Below are 21,891 nucleotides of genomic sequence, written 5' to 3' on the forward strand. Positions count from 1 at the left end.
CCTTCCTGGTGGGGGCTGCTTCCCCACGCGCCAGAGGAGGGGCGAGACTGCTGATTGCCAACGTCCTGTGTGCCACGGGCCTTTTTTTCAATGAACAGTATATCGTTATAACCCCCATTTTTTGTACCTTTGACCGAAAACTTCAACAGAAAATAACTTAACGTGCTTAGAAATGGTACCATAAAACGTGCTATGGTTTGTTGTGACTCTTAGCATCTTTGGAAAATTTCCATCTCAGAAATTTCTGATTTGGTTAGCTTTCTTGGAGATTCCTGCCTTGGTGGTGGGAGGGTGTCATCCTCCAAGCACACTAGTCCGTACGAAAAAACTAGCTAGGGTGCTTTTTCCAAAGCTGGTCTAGGGCTCTGCCCTCATCACAAAGGCTGTGCCCACCTGTGTCTCTGCTCAGGCTCAAACCATCTTCTAGCGATGGAGTGCCCAGCTGATTGATTTACTGTTTCTTTGTGGCATTTCACTGGTTATTATGTAAGTTGTATTTTAGGATGTTCCTATAGAATTTCTTCAATTCACACTGCTATCAGCGTGATCGACAGTTTGAGATGTTTACATAACAGTTCTTCACATATTTTGCTGGTATGTGAAGCTCAAGAGACTGGCTCAGGCACAAAGGACGGGATATGGAAGCTGCTGGATGAGCTGCATTTCAGCACCATGAGGTTCTAACTCTGCCTCCCTCCGTTAACGCTGCATCTAGCTAAATTCCTCGCAAGAGTCAAGGGGATTTGCTCACACTTCCTCTGGTCAAATATTTAGTTTCCTTTTCAATACTAAACATGACTTTTTGTAACAAAGACATGCTTGGGCCAAACATCACAAAACCATGCGCTCAGACAAATGATCAAAAAATACAGTTGACTTATCTCCAAATTCTGATTCTAAAAATCAAGGTAGGTCTTTAAGACCATGACCCTGCCCGGGGAGCTCCACATTCTAGGATACATTATTCCCCATCATCGTGTCTGTAGTTTGACAAAAACCAGAGTACATACTCTCATATAGGAGCATATCAAGATCATTAATTCATAACTACAATGTTTAACTTCTTCCATGATTACTCAAAAATTCATAACAGCATCACTAAAACTTGCTAATTATCAGGGCAGTTAATTTAGAAACATTTCCTCTCACAACAATTGTACCACTATCCATTTTTATTTATTCCTAATTAAATTCGATTTCGACTACCTGATTCTGAGTGTGAGGTAGCCTCACAGTTCTATTGCTTTGAAAGTAGGAGGTTCTAAAGTACCATGTGAAGTATTCGATTAGATTTAAACGAGAGGAAAATATAGGATTGGTTAAACCATTTCCTCACTTGGCATATGAACTTAAAAAAAAAAACCAAAAAACCATCCATCTTTAGTGATAAAGATACAGTTCTTTTGTGAGCATAGACACAATACACGGAATCTGTTTCTTTCCATGAAAAGCAGAATCAAGAGAAAAGGACTCAAATTCTGTGGCTACCTTTCGGTTAACCCGGGTAAGAATGTGCATAAATTCAAGCTTGTAAGCATATAGTTTCAGCATCGTACAAAGTGACTGGATGAACCAGGATCCATCCTTTGAATTTCGCCAGGAATAGTAACCTACGGGGCAGAATAACAACCGAAGTATCATGAGTATCTGATTTTATAGATTATTACATAATTATAAAGGTAAAAACAAGCACAAACTTCCACAAGCATTACTAGCCATAAAAAAAGGAAATAAACAACACCTCTTGTTTCAGGGGAGATGATGCTGGTACGGGGGGTGGGGGGTGGTTTTGTGCATACACCTCTGCTTTTGGCAAGGAAAAGAGTGTGGACTACCTTCCCCGCTGAATGACGGGGAGCGTTCTTGTCTGGGTTTCCCTTCTCACAGGGAGGAAGAGGGAAACATGCAAAAATGCAGAAGCAAATGTGAAAGAGGCACCATTGTAAGGAGCATGGTGTTGCCATCACATTATTGATTCATCCAAGAAATCACTTGCTTATGTATGCACACACATTTGCATGTCCTAAACTTGTCTACAAGGCATCCAAATAAAGTACGATGAAGACATGACAGAGTATTCAAAAACTCCAAAAAAGGGAACACAATGTATTCATTGTACAGTTTTCAGATTAACTCTTGGATCTATTGCTTCTAATTTGGAAGTACTTTACCTGGAACTGTCTTGAAGTTAAAAAGAAATCATGTTGAGCGTATTTAAAAATGTAACATTCTTTAAAAATACATTTGTCCTCTATTTCCAAACTTTGTGACACCCTGAGTTAGTTGTATAATAAATAAATTGCACGATCAATCAATACTTATTTATAGGAGGACAGGTATAACACAATCACAAAAACGTGGAATAACCTGTTTCTTTTCCCTCGTTCCACTTTACCTTCTCACACACTTTTCAGGTTTATTTTTATTATTTCCTATCTTCCAAAGAATTCCTGGAAAACATACCTCTCTCCTATTCTAAGAAGTGGACGAAGCTCTTAGCCGATTACCATGCACATGACAATATAGCACATATTGTACCATTTCACAAGATTACGACTCATTACTCTATATTGCAATATAGTATCCTATCTGGCATTAAGTTCATGAAGGACACTGTGGAAGTATGCTTTCTTATTTTTTTTTAATATGTTCAGGTAGACAGCATATAATACATCATTAGTTTCTGATGTAATGTTCAACTATTCATTAGTTACATTTTTGTTTTTTGTTTTGTTTTTTTTTAAGATTTTATTTATTTATTTGAGACAGAGAGAATGAGAGACAGAGAGCATGAGAGGGAGGAGGGTCAGAGGGAGAAGCAGACTCCCCGCCGAGCAGGGGGAGCCCGATGCGGGACTCGATCCCGGGACTCCAGGATCATGACCTGAGCCGAAGGCAGTCGCTCAACCAACTGAGCCACCCAGGCGCCCCATTAGTTATGTTTAACACCTAGTTTAACACCTGAAACCATGCGCTCAGACAAATGATCATCCTCACATGTGCCCTCCTTAATACCCATCACCCAGTTACCCCATCCTCCCACTTTCTTATAAATGCACATTTTCCAGCCAAACTTTGCTAAAGACAACTTTCTGACACATCTCTGTCGATAAGGTACCTAAAATACAGACCAGTTAGCTGTTTATGAATGTCAAAATCTTGGCAGCCTTTGGAACACTTGTTTTGTGTCTAGAATCTCCAGGTAATGTTCGTTATTGGTAACTGTCTTACCAGGGGCCGTAGAATAGGCATACAAGAAGTCTGCTTCAACTGGTATTTTCTGACAGGCCATGTCATCCTCGGTTCCACTGTCTGTCTCAATACCGCAGTCCAGTTCTGTGCCTCGGCAGGCCTAGCAGTTAGAAAACAAGCATTTAAAGGTGCCTGGGTGGCTCAGTTGGTTGCATGTCCGACTCTCGATCTCAGCTCAGGTCTTGACCTCAGGGTCGTGAGTTCAAGCCCTGGGTTGGGCTCCACGCTGGGTGTGGAGATTACTTAAAAAAAAATTTATTAAAAACTGTATATGTAAATAAACAAAAAAACAAAACAAAAGGGCAAACAACAACAACAAAAAACAAAAACCAAAAAAAAACTGTATGTGTGTATACACATTACTGTTATTTCTAAGAAATGTAAAGGCTGTGTAAAAATGGATGTTAAAATGAGGAATCTTTTTGATACAAGTCTAAAAGGAACATTTATTCTCTATCTTGTAAGTGGTAGCTTAAATGAATAAAAAAGTTACAGTAGTTGAGTAGCTTCAGGGGAAAAAAATAAATCCATTGGCTAATCCACAAATGAGTAAATTAATCCCTGATTAATCCTCAGTAACCAAGCTGTTTAGGTATAGATTACCTGAATAATGAAAAGTTTGGGTTTTCCAGTCAGACTTCGACAATAATCCCCTCTGAAGAAACCTGTTAATTTTTTCAGGTCAATGGGTCCATTTGTTCCAAAAATTATTCCTTCATCCCCATGGCTTAGAAGCACGCAAACAAAACTGCTCCTTTTGCTATGATCTTCTTTAGAGACTGGAAAAATGTTTACAAGTAAGGAAAATAGACATACAAAAAACCAATACAACTTCATTCACCCATCAATCTCCCATTAAACTGTACAGGAGGAAGATGAAGAAACTTGAGGACAGAACTAAGAGATCATCGAAACCCAATTTGGGGCAGTCAACATACCTCAAGCCACGTTAGGGAGGTGGCATGAATAACTTTTATTTTATGTATATAAAATATGGGATTATATAGAGTATGGTGTCGTAGTTCTTGTGCTTTATTATTATAATTACAGCTATACCATAATATAAAATTAGACAATGAAAGTAGGTCACTCTTTTAATTATTTCTTACCACTGTCCATTAATTCCAAAATTTCTTCACATGTGAGATCATTTTTATTCCTGACTTCATATTTCAAGTTTGTGAATGTTTCCCGGAGGTTTGCTGCATCTACATCTGTACCAGATCGAGGTGTCATTCCTTGAAAACAGAAAGGATTACTTATAATTGCATAAAAAAAAAAAAGTAACTGCTCTGAAATAAACTATTCAGCAAGTCACACAATCCACAATAAATTCTTCTTTTCAACTGCTAAGAAAATTCAATGACTTTGATCATGGTAACACAAAGTCTCTTTAGTTTCTTAGCATATAAGACACTTCATAACATAAACTGTATCAGTGTTATGGTCATAAAGATATCTTTCACAGATGCTTAGATAGTGAAAAACACAACTGAAATGCTTAATGAGAGAAGTCTGGTTAAATAAATTATGATTCATTTACATAATGGAATACTGTGTTGCCATTAACATTTCTGTAGACATGGGGTGCCTGGGTGGCTCAGCTGGTTGAGCGTCCGACTCTTGATGTTGGCTCTGGTCATGATCTCAGGGTTGTGGGATCGAGCCCTGCATTGGGCTCCAAGCTTAGCTCAGGGTCTACTTGGGATTCTCTTTCCTTCTGCCCCTCCCCCTGCTCACTCTCTCTGTCTCTCAAATAAATAAATCTTAAAAAAAAATTTCTGTAGACAAAATTTTGCCATGGGAAATGGTCACTGTATTAAAAAAAACTATAAAACGGGTGCCTGGGTGGCTCAGTTGGTTAAGCGACTGCCTTCGGCTCAGGTCATGATCCTGGAGTCCCGGGATCGAGTTCCGCATCGGGCTCCCTGCTCGGCAGGGAGTCTGCTTTGCCCTCTGACCCTATCCCCTCTCATGTGTTCTCTCTCATTCTCTCTCTCTCAAATAAATAAATAAAATCTTTAAAAAAACCCAAAAAAACAAACAAAAAAAACCTATAAAACAATAGGATCCTACTTTTGCTTAAGAAAAAATGGTATATATAATAATACACACATTTCACATACTTAGAGGAAGTGTATTTTTTTGATTCTAAGTTCCCAACAATTTTCAGATCTGTTACTACTTTAATAATATGTTTTCAGAAGCCCCCCCCCGCCAAATCAATGACTACCACATTGATACTGTTCACCAGGCATCCTGCTATGAGTAGTTTCTTCAACCCTTCCAAACACAAGTGAGACAGTGATTGTGACCAGCTTCACTTGTACGAATGTGGGACAAGGAGCACAGAGAAGTTCAGGAACTTGTTGAAAGTAATAAGGCTAGCGTTAGGCTGGTACCCAGGGGTCCTGGGCTTTTGTCCCTCCTTTACGGTACCCTCCACATAAACGTACAGACTGACTATACAGTGCACTCAGATCTAAAAAGGCTAAAGCATTAGGGAGGACACACCTTAGAACTGAGTAAATTATTAACATGTATGAATGGGAAAAAAGACTCAATGTCTGTGCCTACAAAATATCATTGATAGAGCATCTCTGAATAGTGTGACTATGAGTGATTTTAATGTTTTTTTTCTTTTGGTAATCTGTAGTTTCTGAAATTTCTATTATGGCCATAGGTAATGTTTATAAAATTAAAATAAGCCTATCAAAGTTTTGACTTTGGAGAGGCTGAGGACACCATGCAGCTATGTGACAAGGTGAGTGAATTCCAGTCCGGGGTTGTGAGCCATTTAATAGTAGAATAGAAAACATGAGACTGTCAGGAGATCACTGTGAGGACCTGACCTTCACATTTCAAAGCAGAAGAAGAGCTCACTCGAATGCTAAAGCCAGACTCCTGGGTTAAGTATTTTGTTGTTATGGTTGTTAAAGAATAGGTCCCACAATGTAAAATTCTACAGGAAGTGGGCATGATAACTTAGCAACATGATGCAGAGTATCTAATGGCTGAAGGTGGCACCTCAGCTTACAGCCAAAAGCAATACAAAGGCTCCCATTCAGAATCAGACACCAATTTTTCCAATTACTCTTTCCTTATAACTAGTCTAACACCAAGCTCTACTTATTGTTCCAGTGCAACCTGGATTCTTCTGGCCATTTTTACCACCAGCCCAGTAGATGGCCTCCTAAGTTGGATCTGCTGCTTCTAATTTCTTTAATTAAAAATTAAGTCTAATGTGACCAATATGCCAATTCAAAGAATTATCACAGCATCAATATAAAAATAATGGAGAAATAGCCCAAATGTCCATTCATATGGTAAATTATGCAAATTAAGCAAATGGAATATTATGTAATCATTCAAAGATCTGAAAATTATATAGCAACGAGAAAAATGCTTATATTACATTAAGTGGAACAAGCAGGATAAATTATTGCTTAAATATTATGAATGAAATTAAACTTTGAAAGAAACTGTCAGGAAAAAGAATCAAGTAACACATCAAGATATTAATTAACTTTTTGGGATTGTAAGGGATTTTATTGTTTATATTCTCTAAAAAAAATGTCTGAACCATATTAGTAGATTCAAGTCACACCCAGTATAGAGACTGAGAAGGGAGATTTGGTGATCAGGCCATGGTGAACCTAAGAGAGCAGTTTCAGTAGAGGTAGAGGTAGAAAACAGAAAACAGATTCAAGAGGGATGGAAAGAAGTGAAGATGGCATGCTTAAAGCACATGTTTTCAAAATTTAGAGGAGACAAAAATCAGATCAAAGCTTAAGAGGAAGCAGGGTAAAAGAAAGGTCTCTTTAAGATGGGGTTCTGTCATTTTTGTGGGGGAAAAGGAAAAAGTCAGTAGAGCAAATGAAGATACAAAGAAGTGAAGCAGTGCAGGAGGTGGATTCAGAGCTCAGACTGGAGGGTGGGGGGTGGTCAGACACACCAAGGCCAAGTCCTAGCTCTGCTACTAAATGACCTGTGTGAACTCTGTGTCAGAATTTTAACCTTTCAGCATCCAATAGTGGTTACTTTTCAGAGTTGTTGTAAAAATTAAATGAGATAATACCAATGAGGTGCCTTGCACAGTTCTTGGAAAGAAAAAAATACAACTCCTTATTTGTTGTGATCCCTCTATTAGAATGAAAGAGGGAGCAGAAGGATAAAGAAGCAAGGGTTACACAGAAGTCAGGGCAGAAGAGCCAACATACAGATGGGAGGGAGCTGTTGAAAGAGGGAGAAATTCTGATGATGGGCAGAAGATCAAGAGTTTGTGATGGAGGATGTGTAGGGTCCTGCTCTATCTTTACGCTGTGGCTATTCTGTGTTATCGTTTACTAACTAATAACATCAGTTCCATTTTTCATATTATACCAAACGTAAATGGTATAATATTTGAAGAGGACTAAAAATTACATTAGGATACATACCAGTACTTCTATGAAAGTTCTTATTATTAATTATTATACATAAACCCATTTCAGGATAATCCATTTTATAACTGTTGTCCAAGAACATTCCAGAGTCCACTGATTTGCTTCCATGTAAGATCTTTCTGTTTGGAAATCAAACAACAGTTTACAAAGGCAGAAATGACCGATGCTGCTGTTTACATTAATGCAACTTTTATAACACATAAGAACAGTTCACATTTGTTGAATGAATGTCAGGCTGTGTGCTACAGGCCTTTCCTGATTTAAATTTCATGAGAAACCATTTCACAGATGTGTAAATGAGTGCCCCGAGGCTCAGTGCTGAGGGTTACGCAGACACTGTGTCATACCTGTCGGACTTCAGAGTTCAGGCTTTTGCTCTCTACATTTTACGTTTTCCTCTAAATTTTTACAAAATCTCACCAAATACATTGTATAGTTTAAAATTCTTAAATTTCTTATAACTTGTGAGATATTTATCTCTCAAGGTACGAGTAAGATCTTAAAAATTACCCTGGAAATGAGAGGAAACCAACAAAATACAGATAGGACTCAAAGCACAGTATTTTTCACAATTCCTAAATTGTTCCTTAAACACTACGAGCTGAACAAATTAATAGTTAATACATAGAATCACTGTTGTAAAGAATTGGAAATACTTGTCTGAAAGTCACTTATCCAAAAACCTCTGTTATCTAGACCAGGGTCAAAAAACTTTTTTTCAAGAGAGCCACACATTAAGTATTTGAGGCTCTGTTGAAGCAGCTACTCCATTCTGCTGGTGAAAGTCGCCCAAGACAACATGTAAAGGAATGTGTGTGACTGTGTTCCAATAAAACTCGACCAAAATAGACTGCAAGCCTGACCCCCAATCTAGGCCAGAGATCAGGACATACCAGGTCTAGGAACAGCCAAACATCAAAACAAAGTCCACGTCCTCATGCATTTAACCTGAGTGTATTTCACATTACATACAATTCTAAAAACATTTTTGGAAAAAAATTAAAATAGTAAATTAAAACAGTCAAGGTCAGAAACAATTATATTAACTAAGGTGAAGATCCCCACGTTTTATGGGTGAGAAAATTAATACTCAGAAAGTATTAATACTCAGTGACTTGTTGAAGATCATATAGATCACAGATAGCAATAGGATAGCTACACGCCTGATGCAGGGCAGAGACTCAAAAAGCCGAGGGACGCAAAGATAACTTATCATCGGATAAAAACAGACCTAAATCTGTTTTGGGCTCCCATGCAATTTGCTATTAAATTATATTCTGTATGATATGAAAAGGTAGGAAAATTTATAAATCACTTAAAAGGTTTAAAAAAAAAAGACCCCAAACTTTCTTAAAAGTTTAGTTTCTAATAAATCTCCTTACCTAAACAGACACTGCTAAACCTTTATTGGTAACCTGTTAATCGTTCTGTAATACTTTTGTTTAGTACTAAGATCACTAAATAATTACTATTATTTTTGTCCAAAATAATAATACTGGGGCTCAGAAGAAACTTTCTAGAATTAAAAGCTCCACAAGAGATCCCAAGTGGATAATGACATGAATTACACGAAGGGTGTTTGCATTTTATCTTTTTCCTTTCTCCATCATCTGGTTAGGCGAAGCATTATTAAGCAAAGTACTGCAAAGAGGAAGACGGAAAAACAAAGGGTACAAGATCATCTAAAATCAGTCAATTCTTCCCCAGACTCAGAATTGGCATTTCATTTTAGCCTTAAAACTCATAAATAGGGGCGCCTGGGTGGCTCAGTTGGTTAAGCGTCTGCCTTCGGCTCAGGTCATGATCCCAGGGTTCTGGGGTCGAGTCCCACATCAGGCTCCTTGCTTAGTGGGGAGCCTGCTGCTCCCCCTGCTTGTGCTCTCTCTCTCTGGCAAATAAATAAATAAAATCTTAAGAAACAACAACAACAACTCAGAAATAGACAGAAAGCCAAAAATCTCCTGCAAACACAAAAGCTCTCATCCTGCAGACGGATTTAGGAAGGCACAGAAGCACCCAGACTTGCGAGTTCTGCCTCTTCTGTAGCGTCCTTCTGCTTCCAGGTCGGAGATTCTGACTGTGGGTCGGGCACTATACCTCATCTTTCCCTCCATCCTCCCCACAGTTTCGTGAAAGTTTGATTTTAAAGACAAGATTCGGGGAGGATAAGTTAACATGTGCAAAAGCCACGCAGCTGTTGAGGTAAGAAGTCAGCTGGTTCTCTCTGGTTTGAAAGCCCTTTCTGCTTCCCTATTCCTTAAAGTTTGCTGTATTACATACACATCTTTCCCTGATTATAAAGGATAGCATTAGAAATACTCACGTTTCTGAATTTTTAATGGATTTTGCATCCACTGAGTGTTCAGTGTTCTCCATGGATACTTCTAACTGGAATATAAAGAAGACAGAAGTTAATCCGTCATTAGGAGACCATGCATTATATTAATTATTCCAATGATTATTTCTCTAAATTAATGCTTTATATGACATTTTCAATTGGCATTACCACTCCTCGCCCAGCTTCACCTCTCTTGTTAAAGGTTTTGGTGAGTCAAACCTAGGAGCAATAATCCTTTCCAAAAGTATGTGTAATGTAGTCCATTTCTTTCTCTCTCTCTTTTTTTAAGTGAGCTTTGAAGTTCATATAGTGTACAGGTAAGACGCATGCAGCTTGATAAATTTTTACATTTATCCACTCCCAACCAGATCAAGACACAGATTGCAACTTGTTTCTCTTGCAACAGATCAGGTCATTCATTGCTAAGAACTCTGCCTTCCAACTCAGCATCGTCAAAACAAAACCCAGAAACTTCCCATCACAATCGTACACCTCACACAATACTATGCTACAATGCTTTAGATTCTCAAGAGATCCAGCACCAGGAAGTTCCAAATCTCCATATAATTTTTACTCTGAAACTGAGCTTGAGAATTCCAACTTCTCATCTAGGGTCGTGGAATGGCCAGGGACACCTGGAAGTGAGAACTAAAGTTTCTGCTTTCGTTCTTCCATCAGACAATTCCAGTGGACCTGACATGGTGAGCTAGTCCTTACAACTGGAGGAGCTACCACTTATGGGGCACTTATTATACAGCAGGCACTGAGCTAGGCATCTTATCTTTTCTCTTCCCAACACTCCTGAAAGTCAGGAAACCCTACTTCTCGTGATTAAATGACTTTGTCCACAGTCACAGAGCTAAGTGACTCAGGCGCTCTCCTTCCCACTCTGCTCTGCTGCCTCTGAAGAAGCCAGTTCCTTACTACTTGTCTTCCGGAGTTCTCCCATGTCTTCTCTGGCCTTCCAGAAGTAAAGGTACTTCCCATGGCAATCTGCCTCCCTAAATAAAAAGAGAAAAACAAGTCCAAAAATTCTTGACTTTCTCCAGCCTCTAGAAGCCCTGGCGATCTCAAAAATTTGAATCGAAAGACAACTTTAACCTGACTCGTATGCTAAGATCAGAAATCGTAAAAGAATATACAAGCCCATCAACAGGACTCACCCAATCACAAAAGCCTTTATAAAAAGTCCTAGCCTTCCTCCCCATTTTTAAATTTAAAAAATTGTGATAAAACATACATAAATCTACTGTCTTAACTATTTTAAGTGTACAACTCAGTGACATTAAGTATAGTTACATTGGTGCATAATTATCACCACCATCCATCTCTAAACTTACTTTTTCATCTTCTCCCAAACTGAAAATCCCTACCAAAGCCCACGCTCTTCCAAGCCCAAAGCTAAGGAGACCTCTTTTATTCTCCAAAACTAAGTTCTTTCCTGCCTTCTCCCTGAATAGCGTGCAAGCCTATGGTGCGAAAAGATGGAGACAAGAATATGGAGGAAGGGAAGCATCACCATTTCAATTCAACCACAGAGGAGAGCAGTGTTTTACTTTCTCTCAAAGCCAGTCTTTGTTTTGCTTTTCTAACAAAGACTCTTTGCTTTTCTACCATCTTGTTTCCTATAGGCTTTCTAGAAAACCAAGGGAGGATGGTGAATACAACTGGGATGAACCATCTTTTAGTCAGTAAGCAAATACTTAATGAGCACATGCTTTGTACCAGGTACCAGTGTAGACACCAAGACAGAGTGGAAGACAAGACAAAGTTCTGACCCTCAAACTTTCATCCTAGAAAGGAAGAATAATTACAAATTGATAGTAAGATTTCTGACACTAATTGGGACTATGAAGAGAAGAAAACAGAATAAAGTAATGGGGAGACTGGGAGTATGAGCTACTTTAGCTAAGGTGGTTGGGAAAGACATCTCTCAGGTGACGTTTACATCGAGATCTAAATGACATAGAGGCTATCTTTGCTGGGAAGGACCAACAAGTACAAAGTCCCTGAAAAAGTTTGGTGTATTCATGGTACAGAAAGAAGACTACTTTGACTAGTGCATGGTAAAAGAAGGGAAGGCATAAAGAGAGATGAAGTAGGGAAGGTGAGATCACACAGGGCCCTCAGGAGCTGAGAGCAGCTTTGGTTTTATTCTGGTTGCAAGGAGAAACCATTGGTGTGTTTTAAGCAGAGAGGGACGGCATGCTTTAAAAAGATCACTCTGGCTGCGGAGTGAAGAATCAACTGTGGAAGATTGGAGTAGAAGCACACAGGACAATGGAAAGCCTTATAGAATAGTTCTGGAAAGAGACGATGGTGGCTTAGATTAGAGTTGATAATTGGAAATAGGTAGTTAAGAGTCTGGAACTCAGGGAGAGATCAGCGCTAGAGATACACGGGGCACTCTGGTATTTACAGGCCAGCACGAGACTGAGAGAGGTGACTGAAACGGGTTGCGGGGGGGGGGTTTGGTAGGGGTCGGTCAGATGAATGTGGTATACCAAAGCATGCAGAAGTCTTTCAAAGAGTGTTCCATGCTTTAAATATTGCTAAGAGGTCAAGTCAGTTAAGGACAGACCCCAGGCTTTGGCAAGAAGGTCATGGGTATAGTGGGGATTATCAGGAAAAATTGTCCAACACCTGGAAATGGGCAAAATGGGCAAAAGAAATTATTGTATATCATTTCAGCATGGTGCTGGGCGTGGTCTAGAGGAATCTTGAGGATTAGTTGACTTTATAGAGTCTTTTTTTTTTAAGTTTTTATTTAAATTCTAGTTAGTTAACATATAGTGTAATATTGGTACCAGAAGTAGAAGTCAGTGATCGATCACTTACATACAACACCCACTGCTCATCACAAGTGCCCTCCTTAATACCCATACCCATTTAGCCCATCCCCCACACACCTCCCCATCAGCAACCCTTCCGTTCTCTATAGCTAAGAGTCTCTTATGGTTTGCCTTTCTCTCTCTTCCCCCCCCCTCCATGTTTTGTTTCTTAAATTCCACATATGAGTGGAATCATATGGCATTTGTCTTTCTGACTTATTTCACTTAGCATAATACACTCCAGCTCCATCCATGTCATTGCAAATGGCAAGATTTCATTCTTTTTAATGGTTACTATTCCATTATATATATATATATATATATGGCATATCTTCTTTATCCATTCATCAGTCGATGGACATTTGAGCTCTTTCCATAATTTGGCTATTGTTGATAATGCTGCTATAGACATCAGGGTGCAGGAGCCCTGTTGAATCAGTATTTTTGTATCTTTGGGGTAAATACTTAGTAGTGCAATTGCTGGGTCATAGGGTAGTTCTATTTTTAACTTTTGAGGAATCTCCATACTGTTTTTGAGTGGCTGCACTAGTTTGCATTACCACCAACAGTGTAAGAGGGTTCCCCTTTCTCCACATCCTTGCCAACACCTGTTGTTTCTTGAGTTGTAATTTTAGCCATTCTACAGGTGTGAGGTGGTCTCTATCTTGGTTTTGATTTGTATTTCCCTGATGACTGATGTTGAGACACATGTCTTTTCATGTGTCTGTTAGCCATCTGAATGTCTATTCGTGTCTTCTGTCCATTTCTTTACTGGATTATTTGGTTTTTGGGTATTCAGTTTGATAAACTCTTTATGAATTTTGGATACTAACCCTTTATCTGACCTTGTAATGACTAGGTTATTTTACAACTCTGTAGGAAATTAAGTCATAGAAAATGGATAGCCATGCTAATGATTCTTGCCTATAGCAACAAAAATGAATTTTGTCTTTTAATGATGCAATTGATTTTCGACCTATAGAAAAATGACCCTTCCAAATTACCTTTCACTGCCCCGTAGGATATTAACCAGTTCCACTTCTATTAGCAAACTCATATCCTTATACCCAACCATCTATGTTTGTTCTTCAAATTCTCCTTTGAACTGGTCTTAATATCTTACTGGTTCTGTTATTTAATTAAATAAAATATCTGACACATTTATTCTACATTTACACAACAGCCAAGTGTTAGACTTTTCAAACATTATAGTTTAAAAGGATCAATGTTGCTGCAGTGGGTTGGGGAGAAAATGGGAGAACAAAAATGAGTAAAGATAATACCAGTGAGCAAGCAGTTTTGCAGGGAAGGCGAAAGGAGAAATGGAATAGGAGCTGGAGGGGGACGAGAGGTAGAGATTTCTTGCTTTGTTTGGTTTTAAAGATGGGCCATAGAAGGCTTGCTTTCATGCTGATGAGAACGATCTATGGAAAGTGAGAAATTAATAAGGCAAGAGGAGAGAAAGTTTGCGAATCTAGCTCACATATGGAAAAGCATCGGTCTCAGCTAAGAACAAGTGAGGGTTCGTCCCCCCATAAGGAGAAGGAGGGCAAACTATTGGGGTACAACAGGTGAAGGAGGGTGAATGTGATGGAAGGAGGATGAGGTACTTCTTATAAGATTGTTCCTATTTTCTCTATATTTAGAAGATAAACTATGAGACATGAATCCCAAAACGTCTGAGGTGTACTTTCATGGGTATTTACCCATGTATTGTAACCAAGTAATACCAAAAACCAATCACACACAATGCTAGCAGAAGTGTGGGAGATAGGCATTCTCATACTCTACTGGAAGGGGCATAAATTGGTATTATCTCTTGAAAATGATATCTCTTGATATGTCCTCCTATCCCTCAGTAAGAGCTTAGAAGTTTGATCCGGTAAAATTACACTTCTAAGAATGCAGCCTAAAAAACAGCCCCAGGGGTTGGGAGAGAGGAGGAAAAGGGAAGGAGGGAAGAGGAGAATATTGAGAATTGAGAATAGTTAAGTTGTGGTATATCCATACATTGGTTAATACAGCTATAAAACTTTTTAAAAGAACTTACCAACTATATATGAATGCTTATAAGGTAAAGTAAAAATAGGTTATAAAGTTGTATAAAATAATATAATCTCAATTAAACACAAGAAAAAGATCCAAAGTAATTATCCAGCATCTTTACATATTAACCTATCTTTTAACAGTGGCTGTCTCTGGGTGATGGATTACTGGCAACTTATTTACTCCTTGATATTTCCCTATATTTTCTACAACATCTGTATTGTTTTTAAATTTAGAAAATAGTAACAAAGATTATCTTATAAAATAATATCTATCAGCAAGGATAGATTGCATCAACCAGGACTGTGTGGTCAATTTCAACTCTCAGCCCTGTTTCAAGAGTGATAAAAACAGGGGAACGCTACTACTATGAAAGTAGCAATCTTTCCTTGGCTGCTCTGTACCATGTCCTAGTCTCCCTCTTTTTCTTTCTCTTTTGTTTCACACATACAACAAACATAGATCAGGTACAAGAAACCTCAAACGTTCTTGAACCATAAATATAGAGACCAAATTGCCCCATGCATGTCAATTCTAACTGGGCAGACTAAAATGCAAAATAATTATCCATCTGTGGTTGAAAAACAAAGTTGTGGTTAATTTGATGAATTGAGAGAATAGAGTGGCTAACAATTCTCAAACCATAGGCAAATACATAATAAGTGATTTACTGTTATTATATTACAATCCCTAAGAAAATAATATTATCTATGTTTCAAGACTTTATGGCCAGCCTGTAGTAAATCTGGAGTGAAAAGAGAGTGGGAAAGAAGACTTAATAAAAATAGAAATTTCTAAAGCTGAACCTGGAGCTCCCACCAGTGTCCTTTCTGGCCCGTGTTTGCCTCAAATTGGCCTTGTGAATGGGTTTTCCAAATGTAGGGTGTTGAGGACCCCATGATGGGTTCCCACATGACTGAGGCCTTTAAGATCTCTTGTCAAACACTTCTGCAAACAGTGTCGTGATTCTTAGACTGAAATACTAACTTCTAATAACCTTTTATCTCTTGCCAACAATAAAGCTATGGGATGAAACTATTTTATCCTTATAGATAGTTTAATTTTTTTTTTTTTTTTGTGATGAATACTGGGTGTTATACGCAACTAATGAATCATTGAACACTACATCAAAAACTAATGATGTATTGTATGTTGGCTAATTGAATAAAAAAAAAAGAAAGTTTAAATTTAAATAGTGATCTGCTTTCCAGAATTTTAAAATATTTGGCTTCTTGGCTCATATCAATGTTAAGATTTCATCTAAATAATAGGTGACTTTTAAGTAGTCACTTCCTTTTCATGTATTTATTGAACTTTAACCAAATCATTTTTAATAGTTAAGAAAGTTTTCATACAGATCAAGCCTAATAAAAGTGATTGTAATTTAATGATATCTGATATTAGGCATGAGATGGACGATTTTGTTTCAGTAAGGTAGTTGGTGGCTGAAAGGAAAAAATGGGAGTTCTTTGGAATGGGATTTAAAACAGTGTCTTATACTATTTGATAAGGATTTCTCAGGAACACATACTATAACGTGTTTCATTGCTTTCTTTGTCAGTATCTGAACCATATACATTGCAACAGTATCAACTGACCTTCATACACTATCACAAACTTATATAATGGTAAATAAAATCCTCATTGCATCAGACATGTGCACATTTGCTCTCTCCTTGTCACCATCTGCTTTTTCCACATGAAAACACCACATCCACACTCTTGGGAGAGGGCTTTGGTTCTTGCAACTTACTAACGTGTCACACTTAGCATTACCTCACCTCCATTAGCTAATGCCGGGCTGAATACAAATTATTCTGGGGATGGTGATCTCATCTTAGAAGAATAAAAAAAATATCCCTCAAGGGAAATAGTTAACGCTCTAAGAGGTAACAGGAGTTTATGTCTTAGAACATTTTCATTTGACCAAACATAAATGGGAAAAGCATACCAAAAGGGTTTAAAAAATATATCCTAGCACAGCAATGAACTTAACACTAATTGTTTCTTACTGTATTGATATATATAATTCTTTCCATCAATTCAGGATGCTGCTGATTATAAAGTACATTTCTGAACATTAGATCCTGGAGAAATTTTAATAGACCAATTGGCATTAGATGGCAATTTGAACTTGGGTCTTAGACTCACTTCTCTAGTTCCTAGACCCCTTTAACACTCGCCAGTAAAGCTGCTCCACACAAATCTTCAAAAACTAAAAGAAGGTTGTCAGTATAAATGTACTGTCACTCTAAAATAGATACTTAAACATTTCATGCTGTTTTCCTAAACAAGTGAAAAGTTGTAACGTTTTCCTATTTATATTCTAGTTAGCCAACTAAAGGGACCATTGTATATTGCAATAATCCAGTAAAGCAGAATAGATGATCTACAGTGAAGGCAGCAGAATGAAAATTAATTTCTAAAACTGAAATTTCTATATGAAGTTATAAAGTGTTAAAAATTAAAAAGCCCACAAAACCCTGTTATTAAAAATGAATAGTTTAAAAGCATGCCTATGGTAGAGATTTCAAAATAAGATATTAAATTAGTATCAACAGTTTGCCAGATTCCTACTCCACTAACCTGTCCCCCAGCAGTAGGCTGTTCCTAGGGCCTGTCCTAATAGGAAACTGAGGTAAAGGATAAAGCCTGGTCTCAAAAGGGTTTGAAATCTCCAAATGTGACATCAGAATGAATACTGCTCACTTATGAATCATCTCCATGAATCTATCTAAAAAAAAAAAAATTACAAGTAAAGATTTACCAGAACACATAGCCAAAGAAAAGGCCAAAGAATCAAAATGTCTTATGTGATTTGAGGGTTGTGTACAAGTGTTCCGTAACAATAGTTCCTCTTGATGCTGTCTCGTCTGGGCTAGACTCTGAGCCAAAAGGTACTTTTGCTTACTTAGGTATGCATTTATTATTTACTTATGTGTTTCTGGCTAGTCCTTCCAGTGATGGTCTGAGACATAATGATCCCCATTTTACAGTTCAGCTGACTGAGGCTCAGAGCAGTTAAGTAACTTACATGGCAGAGCCAGCACTCAAACCAGGATCTGTCTGCCTTGCGAGGGCAGAGTCCCACTCCTCAACATGACTTACTACCTTATGGGAGGGGTAATAGTCTCTCTACTTTCAATAAAGGAAACTAAAATCCATAACCTAGAAGCTCTAATTAAGATGAGACAGAGAGCATAAATAACATGACAGAAACTGACAGCAGAGACACTGAAATAGTATAAAGTGCACTTACTGTAATTAATGAACAAAATAGGAATGACACTTACGGTGTTTTTGATGCCACTGGGTAATCTACTTCTAAAAGCAAAGTATCTGGTTTTATGTTATTAAGACATTTTCTATATGCCTGTAAAGTAAAGGTGAAGCCTTTCCATCATGACTTCTGGGAAGGCTATACCTTTGCCAAAGAGCTTGTAAAACATCAGGATTGTATTTATGACCTATTAGAGAGGACAAAGTCTTAAAAGCAGTCACATATCCAGATTCAGCAAGTGAAACAGAAAGAACAGACTTTTCACAATAGTTTGGATAAGAACAGATTTCAGCTGTAATGTACTAGAGGTTTTATTGAAATTCTTTCCCATCTGGTCTCTGAATTTCTCTGGGGAATTAGAAGAATCACCAAATTGGATATTGGTGATTGGACCAATATCGTTGGGCCTGGTAGTCAATCTCTTAATATTTACTTTGTAATTAAGGTGAAAACACACTGAGCAGCAAGTAAAATGAAATACAGAGTAAACTGAACAAAATTCAGTGGTGCCATACAAACAGATCAAACCATTCTTTCCTTTTCTCTGGAAGGGCCCCAGGACCAGGAAGACAGGCTGAAATTGTTCCCCACTGTCCAAAGCCATATTTTGTATAAAATAAATGTAGAATGAAGGATCTTGGATGCCATTTATAAAAACTACAGATAACCTACAGGGCCTCCTCCCTTCCGCTCAGGACCACTCCTCTGTAGAAGGAGATTCTGGTTTACAGCCACCTGATTAAAGAAATTCCGCCTACCAGAGAAGGTTTGAAACTGGGAAAAGTCTGAGTCGGTATTTATTCATTTGTCATTTGAGCTGTAATAATTTACTGAACTGTGTGCAGAGTACTGCAGTAAACCTGAGTGTCCGGAGTGATGGTTAGAGCCATGGATCCTATCCCTGTGTGGGACTCACACCTGTACTCCCTTATTCAAAAGTGGCTCCACAAGGCAGATGCCACACAGTGCTCAGTAGGGATCAGAGAATTTTATCTTACTCTACCCTAATTCGAAAAGCTCTATAAGCAATTTGCAGGCAAGAATGAAATAGGCAGAGAAATAACATCATATAGTTACAAAGCATAGTCAACAGACATCTCATTTTATCCTCACAACAACCCTATGAGGTGTGTATATGATTTATGCTTAATTTATGAATGAGCTGGTAAGTGGCACCCTTGGGACTTGGCCTTGAGTGGTCTGGCAACAAAGTACCTGTTCCCCTCCATTATATATGTTACATCTGTACAAAACATTATCTAACAGTCTAAAAATTCTCACCTCTTTTTTGGGACCCAAACACCAGTGCTTCCCATATTTGAGGCAGAGTTTAAAGATCTAATAGTAGGCACCAAAATTGTTTTAAAGCCGTACATGAAAATAGAGTGCTTGTTAGCACTGAAGGGGGATGAAGCAGTAGATTGTGTTAAATTGGGTTTGAAAGCAAAACAGTAAAGAAACATTGTAATTGCCTGTATCAGATAACATGTCAGTCTCTTAAAATGGCAGGAAGTAAGGCCTTTTTTAAAGAGAGCAAAAGCAAATCTGATTTAATTAGGTACAATGTTGTTGTTTTACTGTGAACAGGTTTTATTGCCACACTCCAATAAATTGTTCGTTCATTAAAACACATTCTAACTTTCAAAGCCTTCTTTTGCAAAAGAGCAAGGCAAAACCAAAGCTCCAACATCAGGTTGTGACAGGGATGACTTAAGCTTTACATTTCATTCTTGGAGATCATCTAACTCCAACACAAAGTGGCTGAGCACATTTTGATGCAGGCTGGTCTAACCACTTTGCTTAGCACCTGTTACTATCCTGCATATTCATATTGTCACAGCAACTCCATATTTCACTTCTGCCATTTCTTTCTAATTCATATCTTTTAATTATAATTTGCTAAGTAAACCTAAAATAGGTTTAGTTTTTCAGATAGGGCATAATTATTAAAAAGCATAATGCTGTAGTATGGCTATTACTTGTGCCAGGCCCCATATACGGGAAAAAACAATAAGGAACAACAAGGTAACAAGATAAACATAGTCCCTCATGGAATTTGCTTACAGACTAGTAGGGAAGATAGTAGGGAAGTAAACAAGCAACTGCAAAGGATATGCCATTTGCTTTTTATGGAATGCAGGATGCAAAAGGAACTCATCATAGAAAACTTAACCTTGAAGTACTTAATGAGAACAGAAACCTAAGTAGGAGTTCCTCAAGCAAATGTGATGTAATGAAGGGAGAGAGGGAATGCAGAGTGTTCCAGGCAGAGAACAGGTATGAAGATCAGCCTGGCTGTTCAGTAAGTGAAATGGTGGTATAACGAAAGATAAGATGGGGAGGGGACCAAGGCGCCAACCTATGCTTGGCTTTGTTAGCCTTGTTAAGGGATTGGGTTTGTCCTATGGGCAAAGGAACAGCCTTCTAGAATTCTATTTTATAAAGATCACTCAGCTTGTGCTGTGAAGAATGGAATGGAGGGCAGGGGGACGGGTCTGGAAGTATGGAGGCCAATGAGGACTGCTGTAGCTAGGTGAGAGCCTAGGGTGGTTCTCAAAAATGGAGAGAAGTGGACAGAGCTCATGGGTATTTAGGAGGTTCAGGTGGCTTGATGGCTAACTGGGGAAGGAACAGGGAGAGGTAGCTGAGAAGGCTGGTTTTGGGCTTGGATGCCACTTACTGAGTACAGGGACATAGGCAGCTTCTGCAAGGCTTGAGAACAGACCCACTGAAATCAAGAGTGACAAAGTGTGAGAAAGGCACGCTTTTCAACATGCCCTGAGGGGATCTCAAAGCGGCTCCTAGGTGACTTCGGCTACAGATACTAAATCACAGGGAAGAGCTGCAAGGATTCAAGGAAGCCTGCAGGTCTGAAAAGGAAATAGAATTCAATGCTTGAAATTTACTTCTCTGGAAAATTGAGCCACACAGTCAACCCGAAAAAATCCAGGCCCGACACAGAGAAAGCAGCAGAGACTAAACCCTCTTCCAGTAATAGGAGGATCAGTCCGCGCCTCTCAGCAGCACCAGGCTCGCCTCCAGCGCTCTCGGGGCACCGTTTTTTGGCGCCGATCATCCGCTCCACTCTTCCCGATCCAAACGTCAGCCCAAGGTCCCGGCCACTCTCACTTCCCAAGCACCCCGCTGCCTTCGGCTCCGGCTCCAACCCCCTATTCCCACCCCCGGGTCCAGACTCTCCTGCAATCCGGCCTCGACGCTCCCGGAGCGGACTCTCGATCCTCCAGTCCTCCGGGCGCCGCATCTCCAGCCAGATCTCCGTTCCCCGGCCTCCACATCCCCTGGTGTCCCCCACCCGCCTCGGGTCTCTCGCTAAGCAGGCTTCAGTGCAAGTTCTCGCACCCGTCTTGGTGCGATAACAAAGGATCCGCCGCAAGGACCGTGCCCACGTCCTCCTCCCCGGAACAGCTGCAGGCCCGGGCAGGGTGCCGGGGCGGGCGCAGGGCTTGGGAGGATGAAAAGAGCGGGCCCAGGGTTGACGGGGCCGCTGCGGGAAGGGCGGATGGCAGCACTCACCGCACAGCCTCCAAGCAGCCACGACTCCTCTCGCACCGGTTAGACTTCCCAAACCGCAGGCCCCAGCCCGCAGCCCTAAAAGGTGTGCTCCCGGGAGGCCCCGCCCCCGCTAGCCCCGCCCCGGGCCCGCCCCCGCGCTCTCGCCCCGGCGCTGACATGTCCCTC

At 39.4% G+C, this 21,891-nt stretch overlaps 1 protein-coding gene across 5 annotated transcripts; it reads right to left on the bottom strand.

Annotated features, from left to right (window-relative positions):
• Positions 1-814: 814 nt before the first annotated feature.
• On the bottom strand, positions 815-21,837 carry CASP3 (caspase 3). 5 transcript variants are annotated; one of them, XM_081807531.1, is made up of 9 exons: positions 21,727-21,831; positions 17,499-17,646; positions 10,960-11,036; positions 10,021-10,085; positions 7,692-7,816; positions 4,362-4,490; positions 3,856-4,031; positions 3,232-3,352; positions 815-1,610 (listed from the first exon to the last, which is right to left on the bottom strand). In XM_081807531.1, the coding sequence occupies exons 3-9, from the start codon at positions 11,020-11,022 to the stop codon at positions 1,381-1,383; spliced, it is 909 nt and encodes a 302-aa protein (XP_081663657.1). In that variant the 5' UTR covers positions 11,023-11,036; positions 17,499-17,646; positions 21,727-21,831; the 3' UTR covers positions 815-1,380. The 5 variants fall into 5 exon arrangements, with proteins under 5 accessions (XP_081663657.1, XP_006744794.1, XP_081663669.1 ...); XM_006744731.3 differs by lacking the exon at positions 17,499-17,646; XM_081807543.1 differs by lacking the exon at positions 10,960-11,036.
• Between the last annotated feature and the right edge of the window lie 54 nt (positions 21,838-21,891).

The sequence above is a fragment of the Leptonychotes weddellii genome, chromosome 2 (genome assembly GCF_054177405.1).
Source record: "Leptonychotes weddellii isolate Sample4059 chromosome 2, ASM5417740v2, whole genome shotgun sequence".
Taxonomy (NCBI): Eukaryota; Metazoa; Chordata; class Mammalia; order Carnivora; family Phocidae; genus Leptonychotes; species Leptonychotes weddellii.